The sequence below is a fragment of the Protopterus annectens genome, chromosome 15.part0, assembly GCF_019279795.1.
Source record: "Protopterus annectens isolate FY-2018-M chromosome 15.part0, PAN1.0, whole genome shotgun sequence".
Classification (NCBI taxonomy): domain Eukaryota; kingdom Metazoa; phylum Chordata; order Ceratodontiformes; family Protopteridae; genus Protopterus; species Protopterus annectens.
Window position 1 is genome coordinate 69,896,724 of NC_056749.1, and position 10,268 is coordinate 69,906,991.

A 10,268-nucleotide genomic window follows, 5' to 3' on the forward strand; every position below is an offset into this window, starting at 1 on the left:
TTCCTCCAACCACCTCCAGCGAAGCACCTCTATGATGTGAATTGAGAAGGGTTCAGTACATTAGGCATTGGATCTTATTTACCTGTTTATTGGCAGCTGAAATGAATCATAGGCACATACTGGTTTAGTTCAGGCCATACCACTATCCTGAAACTTGCAATGTCTTCACTACCACAGTACATGAATACGTCTCAGAAGGTGGAAAATAGTTGAGCAAACTGCATTCCTATGAGTCATGGGTCTACTAGCATCTTCTGACAATTAAGAATTTGTCTGGCAGTTCACAGGATTATGCATAATTTTTCAGAACCTACCCCACCCAAAATTTTTCAGAGAATAGGAATGTCACACCATATGCATAACTTTCAGAAAAAGTGCTTGTACTTGGAGGCATATATCCAAACTCAACCACATGAACGAACAAAGTGGAGCAATTCCTTTATCTTGAATGCCTACCTGGCTAGTCCTAATGGGGAAGGGGAGGTTAACTCTTTGTGCTAACAGAATTAATGAAAAATGCAATCTATAGATATGTGTTACACTGACGTAATATGACATCAAGTTGCACTAGCTGTTTCAGGGGATAGATATAGTAAAATAATGCAGAGGATTAAGGCTATGAGCTGTAAGTGTCACCTACAGTACCTGTGTTTGATATTAAGGCTGTGAGCTGTAAGTGCCACCTACAGTACCTGTGTTTGATATTAAGGCTGTGAGCTGTAAGTGTCACCTACAGTACCTGTATTTGATATTAAGGCTATGAGCTGTAAGTGTCACCTATATACCTGTGTTTGATATTAAGGCTATGATCTGTAAGTATCACCTACAGTACCTGTGTTTGATATTAAGGCTACGAGCTGTAAGTGTCACGTACAGTACCTGTGTTAGATATTAAGGCTGTTAGCTGTAAGTGTCACCTACAGGACGTGTGTTTGATATTAAGGCTGTGAGCTGTAAGTGTCACCTACAGTACCTGTGTTTGAAATTAAGGCTGTGAGCTGTAAGTGTCACCTATAGTCCCTGTGTTTGACATTAAGGCTATGAGCTGTAAGTGTGACCTACAGCACCTGTGTTTGATATTAAGGCTATGAGCTGTAAGTGTCACCTACAGTCCCTGTGTTTGATATTAAGACTGTGAGCTGTAAGTGTCACCTACAGTACCTGTGTTTGATAGTAAGGTTGTGAGCTGTAAGTGTCACCTACAGTACCTGTGTTTGATATTAAGGCTGTGAGCTGTAAGTGTCACCTACAGTACCTGTGTTTGATATTAAGGCTGTGAGCTGTGTCACCTACAGTATCTGTGTTTGATATTAACGCTATGAGCTGTAAGTTTCACCTACAGTACCTGTGTTTGATATTAAGGCTGTGAGCTGTAAGTGTCATCTACAGTACCTGTGTTTGATGTTAAGGCTGTGAGCTGTGTCACCTACAGTACCCGTGTTTGATATTAAGGCTGTGAGCTGTGTCACCTACAGTACCCATGTTTGATATTAAGGCTGTGCGCTGTAAGTGTCACCTACAGTAGCCGTGTTTGATATTAAGGCTGTGAGCTGTAAGTGTCACCTACAGTAGCTGTGTGATATTAAGGCTGTGAACTGTGTCACCTACAGTAGCTGTGTTTGATATTAAGGCTATGAGCTGTAAGTGTCACCCACAGTAGCTGTGTTTGATATTAAGGCTCTGAGCTGTAAGTGTCACCTACAGTACCTGTGTTTGATATTAAGGCTATGAGCTGTAAGTGTCACCTACAGTACCTGTGTTTGATATTAAGGCTGTGAGCTGTAAATGTCACCTACAGTACCTGTGTTTGATATTAAGGCTGTGAGCTGTAAGTGTCCCTACAATACCTGTGTTTGATATTAAGGCTATGAGCTGTGTCACCTACAGTACCTGTGTTTGTTATTAAGGCTGTGAGCTGTAAGTGTCACCTACAGTACCTGTGTTTGATATGAAGGCTATGAGCTGTGTCACCTACAGTACCTGTGTTTGATATTAAGGCTATGAGCTGTAAGTGTCACCTACAGTACCTGTGTTTGATATTAAGGCTGTGAGCTGTAAGTTTCACCTACAGTACCTGTGTTTGATATTAAGGCTATGAGCTGTAAGTGTCACCTACAGTACCTGTGTTTGATATTAAGGCTATGAGCTGCAAGTTTCACCTACTGTACCTGTGTTTGATATTAAGGCTGTGAGCTGTAAGTGCCACCTACAGTACCTGTGTTTGATATTAAGGCTCTGAACTGTAAGTGCCACCTACAGTACCTGTGTTTGATATTAAGGCTGTGAGCTGTAAGTGTCACCTACAGTACCTATGTTTGATATTAAGACTGTGAGCTGTAAGTGTCACCTACATACAGTACCTGTGTTTGATATTAAGGCTGTGAGCTATAAGTGTCCCTACAATACTTGTGTTTGATATTAAGGCTATGAGCTGTGTCACCTACAGTACCTTTGTTTTGATATTAAGGCTGTGAGCTGTAAGTGTCACATACAGTACCTGTGTTTGATATTAAGGCTGTGAGCTGTAAGTGTCACCTACAGTACCTGTGTTTGATATTAAGGCTATGAGCTGTAAGTGTCACCTACAGTACCTATGTTTGATATTAAGGCTGTGAGCTGTAAGTGTCACCTCCATACAGTACCTGTGTTTGATATTAAGGCTGTGAGCTGTAAGTGTCACCTACAGTCCCTGTGTTTGATATTAAGACTGTGAGCTGTAAGTGTCACCTACAGTACCTGTGTTTGATATTAAGGTTGTGAGCTGTAAGTGTCACCAACAGTACCTGTGTTTGATATTAAGGCTGTGAGATGTAAGTGTCACCTACAGTACCTGTGCTTGATATTAAGGCTGTGAGCTGTAAGTGTCACATACAGTACCTGTGTTTGATATTAAGGCTGTGAGCTGTAAGTGTCACCTACAGTACCTGTGTTTGATATTAAGGCTATGAGCTGTAAGTGTCACCTACAGTACCTATGTTTGATATTAAGGCTGTGAGCTGTAAGTGTCACCTCCATACAGCACCTGTGTTTGATATTAAGGCTGTGAGCTGTAAGTGTCACCTACAGTCCCTGTGTTTGATATTAAGACTGTGAGCTGTAAGTGTCACCTACAGTACCTGTGTTTGATATTAAGGTTGTGAGCTGTAAGTGTCACCAACAGTACCTGTGTTTGATATTAAGGCTGTGAGATGTAAGTGTCACCTCCATACAGCACCTGTGTTTGATATTAAGGCTATGAGCTGCAAGTTTCACCTACTGTACCTGTGTTTGATATTAAGGCTGTGAGCTGTAAGTGTCACATACAGTACCTGTGTTTGATATTAAGGCTGTGAGCTGTAAGTGTCACCTACAGTACCTGTGTTTGATATTAAGGCTGTGAGCTGTAAGTGTCACCTCCATACAGTACCTGTGTTTGATATTAAGGCTGTGAGCTGTAAGTGTCACCTACAGTCCCTGTGTTTGATATTAAGACTGTGAGCTGTAAGTGTCACCTACAGTACCTGTGTTTGATATTAAGGTTATGAGCTGTAAGTGTCACCAACAGTACCTGTGTTTGATATTAAGGCTGTGAGATGTATGTGTCACCTACAGTACCTGTGCTTGATATTAAGGCTGTGAGCTGTAAGTGTCACATACAGTACCTGTGTTTGATATTAAGGCTGTGAGCTGTAAGTGTCACCTACAGTACCTGTGTTTGATATTAAGGCTATGAGCTGTAAGTGTCACCTACAGTACCTATGTTTGATATTAAGGCTGTGAGCTGTAAGTGTCACCTCCATACAGCACCTGTGTTTGATATTAAGGCTGTGAGCTGTAAGTGTCACCTACAGTCCCTGTGTTTGATATTAAGACTGTGAGCTGTAAGTGTCACCTACAGTACCTGTGTTTGATATTAAGGTTGTGAGCTGTAAGTGTCACCAACAGTACCTGTGTTTGATATTAAGGCTGTGAGATGTAAGTGTCACCTACAGTACCTGTGCTTGATATTAAGGCTGTGAGCTGTGTCACCTACAGTACCCGTGTTTGATATTAAGGCTGTGAGCTGTGTCACCTACAGTACCCATGTTTGATATTAAGGCTGTGTGCTGGAAGTGTCACCTACAGTAGCCGTGTTTGATATTAAGGCTGTGAGCTGTAAGTGTCACCTACAGTAGCTGTGTGATATTAAGGCTGTGAACTGTAAGTGTCACCTACAGTAGCTGTGTTTGATTTTAAGGCTATGAGCTGTAAGTGTCACCCACAGTAGCTGTGTTTAATATTAAGGCTCTGAGCTGTAAGTGTCACCTACAGTACCTGTGTTTGATATTAAGGCTATGAGCTGTAAGTGTCACCTACAGTACCTGTGTTTGATATTAAGGCTGTGAGCTGTAAATGTCACCTACAGTACCTGTGTTTGATATTAAGGCTGTGAGCTGTAAGTGTCCCTACAATACCTGTGTTTGATATTAAGGCTATGAGCAGTGTCACCTACAGTACCTGTGTTTGATATTAAGGCTGTGAGCTGTAAGTGTCACCTACAGTACCTGTGTTTGATATTAAGGCTATGAGCTGTGTCACCTACAGTACCTGTATTTGATATTAAGGCTATGAGCTGTAAGTGTCACCTACAGTACCTGTGTTTGATATTAAGGCAGTGAGCTGTAAGTTTCACCTACAGTACCTGTGTTTGATATTAAGGCTACGAGCTGTAAGTGTCACCTACAGTACCTGTGTTTGATATTAAGGCTATGAGCTGCAAGTTTCACCTACTGTACCTGTGTTTGATATTAAGGCTGTGAGCTGTAAGTGTCACCTACAGTACCTGTGTTTGATATTAAGGCTGTGAACTGTAAGTGTCACCTACAGTACCTGTGTTTAATATTAAGGCTGTGAGCTGTGTCACCTACAGTACCTGTGTTTGATATTAAGTCTATGAGCTGTAAGTGTCATCTACAGTACCTATGTTTGATATTAAGGCTGTGAGCTGTAAGTGTCACCTATAGTACCTGTGTTTGATTTTAAGGCTGTGAGCTGTGTCACCTACAGTACCTGTGTTTGATTACCTCTCTTCCCATTTTTGCATTTTTGCACTGCACGACTTTGAGCAAGTCACTTAAAAATGTGAGGGTCTTGGATTGTTCCCAAAAAGAGGCAGTTGTTTTTCTATTAGCTTTACTGGCTATTAAAGGAAGAAACTATACAAAATAAAATAGATAAAGATAAGTGGAATACGTGGCATAAATGGAAAATGATGCACTGCTCAGACGTAATGTGGTATCATATGCTGTTGCATCGTGGATGGGAACAATAAACTGACTTTTTGTAAGAAATGTTGACTCTACTCCTGAGTTCTGCACCCCTCCTGAGTTCTGCACCCTAAGCATGGAAGGTTCATTATGTACTAGTTCAAAGCACCCTAAGAAAAGACTTGTTTATTTATTTATTGGCATTTGTTTGCCGGGAAAGTCCACTGGGTCAAAAGAACCCTTTTTTTGATTGGAGGCCCGGGGAAGAAAAGCTCCACAAAGTAGTTAGTTTAATAGTGCATAAAATTCAAAAACAGATAGTAGATATAGGCATTATCTGCAAAACAGAGAGTATAATACAAAAACAAAATAGAAAGCTAATAAGCATACGACATGTACAGATTAATGCAGTTTAGAGATACAGACTAACAAAGTAGTCATATTATTATACATTTAGAGATAATATAGTGATAAAGCAGTCATGTAAAAGTATTTAAAAGGGAGTCTAATAGTGTAAACCAGCACAATAGTGCAGGGCAGAGTAGAATTGATTTATAGATTGGAAAAAGATAAATAGTAAGGCAAAGATGATAATAAGGCAAGAATAGATACATTGTATGTGTTATTAAGTAGTGACAAAGGAAGATTTGAAGAGGTGAGGAAATAAATTACGGTAAATATGACTTAGGGTGTGGGAGTCAGGTTAGAGATGGATGACAATTGAGACATCTGCATTGCCATAGGGTGGAGAGGTGTTGCCACAGAGATTTTTTTAATGAGGTATTGTTGCTGGAGGTTCTGATAACTACTGGGAGAGAATTCCATAGCTTGGCAAAACAGCAGGAATAAAGCATGTTGCCAGATGGGAGTTTTGGTATGTCATCATGTAAGCGAAGTTGATTTTTAGATCTAAGTGGCCTGTTTGGGTGGTAGTAGGCTAATATAGAGGAAAGGGCTGGACAGTCTGAGGGTTTGTAAATGATTTTGTGCGCTGTGATTAGTTGTATGTAGGTTAGATAATGAGGAATTTCGAGCGAGTTAAGTGAAAGAAGAGAGATGCAGGAGTGAAAAAAGTGTTTTGGATTGGTAACAAACTTGTTGACCTTGTTGTAGCAGGACTCAAGACTGGTTTTTAGAGTGGACTGGATATTGGAAAGGAGAGGAGCACCATACATTAGAGATGGTAGGAGAAGGTAGAAGAAAGTTTGAGGTAAGTTTTCCTAGAAGGAAAACTTCAGAGCTGTCCTAAGTTAAAGAATTCACTCCAGAACCCTGTCTATACAGTGGGAAGCATCTCAGATATACGTCCAGATGTCATTAATAAAAAAAAATGCAGTCTCCTTGGATCTAAAATCATCAAATGACTATGAATACATTACTTACTTCTACAGTAGGAAACACTTCCTCTTCTGTGAGCGCAGAACCCTGCACATGAGATAAGGCTTCTGAGTGCATGCCACCAGCTTCATCTGCCCATTTGGCGCTGCCTTCAACAGACTGTTTCCTAAAAGCTCTAGCAGAAACCTCCTGTTGAGGAGAGCTGAAGTGCTTTTTATCATACTGAGTAACGTGTTTGTCAATGATTCTTTCTTCAGCAGTAACCTGTAGCATGCCAGGTGCTTTCTCATTTGTATAACACCGAAACTCTACAGACAGGCAATCCACAGGATGAAACAGGCTCTCATTTTCTGCATTCCATTCATATTTTAAGGCATTTTTGAGGCTTTCAACAGAAAGCTGAAAATAGTATGTATTTTGATACTCAGGAAAAGTTCTGAGTAGCTTCATTGTTATAAAAGGATGCTTTAGAGCAGCATTGGGGCTAATTCTGTTAGAAGAATCTAATAGCAGCATCATCTTTAAGAGCTCCACCATACTCTTTCTATCACGGCTTTCAGGCAATCTGTCACAATGCGGAATTTCAATGTTAGTTTGTTTCACAGTCTCTATGTCATCCAGGCTCCTCAGGATGTACTTTCTTGTCTCTAAAGGCATCATTCCAGTTTCATTTTCATACTCTGTCACAGATTTCAGTTGCCAGTCAGGAGAGGCATTATGCTCTGTGACTTGTTTAAAGAAAAGTTTGGCTTTGCTGGCAGCAGACAGCAAATGGTTTCCTGGAAGGCCTTGTGTTTCACAGATATATCTTATTTGATCGTATTCATTACTTGCAGGGTACAGAGGGAAGCCAAGCCAGAGTTCTGCTATTACGCATCCAAGAGACCACATATCAATTTTTTCATTGAATGGCAAACCCAGAAGAATTTCAGGAGACCTGTAAAATCGTGTTTGAATGTAAGGCTCTTTGACAGAATGCATTTGGTTAAGTAGACTGGCAGATCCAAAATCAATGAGTTTAACTTGGAAAGGATAGCTTTCTTGATTGACAATCATTATATTTTCAGGCTTAACATCTGTATGCATGATAGAAAGCTCTTCCAGCTTGGATAATGCCTTTAAGATCTGGAGAGTAATGGTTCTGATATGCATAACAGGCAAAGAAATAAAATTGTTTTTCCTCTGGTATTCATATAAACTCTGTTCAAGAAGCTCAAAGCTGAGATATACTGCATAATCATCGTGAAAGCATTCATAAAACTTAATGATGTGACACTTGTCAGCATCAATGCCCTTTAGCGAGTTCAGCAATTGTAACTCATTTTCAATCATCAGTTTGTCACAACCTCTTAAAACCTTAACAGCAACCATTTCACCAGTAGACCTCTTCCAACACTTCACTACCTCTCCAAATGTACCCTTTCCCAAAATTTCCACGGCCTCATAACTAGCACTACGTGCTGCTGTGTCTGACATTTTTGCAGAGCTTTCTTCTGCAGTCATTACAATCTTGACAAAATGTGTTCACTGCCTCTCAGAGATATTATTTTCGCTTTTATAATGACAAACTCATTAATAAACTGCCTTGCCTTCAGAAAGATCTTAAGTTGAGTATGTAGAATCTTGTCTTTTTTTTCCACAGTGATGTAATAATGTGCAGTATTCCATGTTGCTATGCGATGAAACATAGGTAAAGAGTAGGTTTTCCATTAAAGAAACAAAACACAGCAATGAAAGACCGAGTCAACATACTATCAGCAAGACCACCAAGATGTCATCTTGTATCATGTGTGGAAAGCAATAATGTAAATTGCTTTATATCTAACGTTATCCTAGTTTTTGGAATGTATCACTAGCAAAAGTGACAAGGCCATAATCTCTAAAGTTGAAACTGAAATTGTAACGAATGTACACAAGATTAGGAAAAGGAAATGTTTCTGCTCGCTTAAAACCACGTTAAGCCGTAGAAAACAGAGCATGATGTTGTGTAAGACTATGGTATTTTAAGGGAAACTTGAAAAATATATTATGAAGGGTTCTGTATGATCATCATTTAGGTACACAAAAAATATTATGAAGGTTTATGTATAGTCGTCATTTAGGTACACAAAAAATATTATGAAGGTTTCTGTATAGTCGTCATTTAGGTGCACAAAAAATATTATGAAGGTGTCTATATGGTCGTCATTTAGGTGCACAAAAAATATTATGAAGGTTTCTGTATGGTCGTCATTTAGGTGCACAAAAACAATCAGAATATCGTGTTCATTTGGAGGAACAGACTGGCTCCGCTCTTATAAAGAAGGTTCATGTACCGATTGGAATTAAGGTTGAAAATGTAAAATATTTTGTTAAAATATACTTTATATTGGTCATACCCCTGTACATAATCCAATGGAAACAAAGATTAAAAATTATTGGCAAACTGATCCCAAGCTGGAAAGAGTTATCACCAGAATCTAATGGCAGAACAAAACATCTGTCAAAGCCAAGTAATTTGGTGCACTTAAGCTTGTATAAGTACACATACTTTGGAAAGTACTTCTAATGTAGGGGTTTTATGAAAAGGGAATTCAGTCTATAGAGAAAAACTGGCAAGTATTACATTCATGGTATTGTTTTCATACACGGTTATACTGTGAAATATTGGTCAAAATGCATATAAAACCTTCCTAAGCTATGAGGAAAATTTTACCAAAATGAGCAGTGTCACATACCATATACAGCAGTCAGTCACTACAACTGACATACACAGCACATTTATGTCACATACCATATACAGCAGTCAGTCACTACAACTGACATACACAGCACATTTATGTCGTATACCATATACAGCAGTCAGTCACTACAACTGACATACGTAACAAAAGACCAAAGGGTAGGTTCCACAAATGTATCCGAGGTGGAGGACTTCGAAAAATAGCTGCAATAATCCACACAATATGTTCGTAAAAGTAAAATTATAGCAGATGAAACCACATGAATCCTCGTAGGGTAAAGTTATTTATTACACGTAAGGCTTAACAAAGCAAATAACTAAAAACAAATAACGTGAAACACTCCAGCAAGCGTTTTTCGTTCGGTACACTGCCCGAACTTCTTCAGACAGGCTGTAGTTCTATTAAGATGTTTAGTTTAAATACTCAAATACACGCAATTAATTAATTAGACCAATATCCTAAAAAATTAAGTGTGTTAAACAAATAAACCATAGTCAACTGAATCAGCCTAGCTGGATAAGGTAACCTAATTGGAAGTGCAGGGAACATCCAATAACCAAAAATTAATTACACATACAAACACTTACAAACTAATATAACGTAATACATAATACAAACCCTTTTACTTTTATGAATAACTTATTTGTACGTCTAAACGTTGAAAAATAAGCAGTTAATACATTAAAAACATTTAAGATATTTAAAACATTTAAAACATTTAAAACATAATAAACTTTTAAAAAAACTTTTAAAAACGTTTTCGACCCTCTAGTGAACTCTACCTTGGTGAAATCGATGTATATAAGTATGTGAAATAGTATTTGATGTATATACACAATGTATTTTCAACTAACGTACTTTCTGCTGTTAAACTAGTGTAATTATGAATCAAATCTTATACTAAAAAGACTACTAAAGTGTAATGGCAGTAATAGAATCAGGGAAATTATCAGCTCCCTGCTTTAGAACATGTAATATTACA

At 38.7% G+C, this 10,268-nt stretch overlaps 1 protein-coding gene across 1 annotated transcript in view; it reads right to left on the minus strand.

The window, feature by feature from the left end:
• Window positions 1–8,066, minus strand: part of LOC122789787 (homeodomain-interacting protein kinase 4-like) — a 104,092-nt gene extending 96,026 nt beyond the window's left edge. Inside the window, exon 1 of the mRNA XM_044057229.1 lies at window positions 6,609–8,066. Within this exon, the coding sequence (XP_043913164.1) occupies window positions 6,609–8,066 (1,458 nt within the window). The remainder of the gene's footprint in view (window positions 1–6,608) is intronic.
• Between the last annotated feature and the right edge of the window lie 2,202 nt (window positions 8,067–10,268).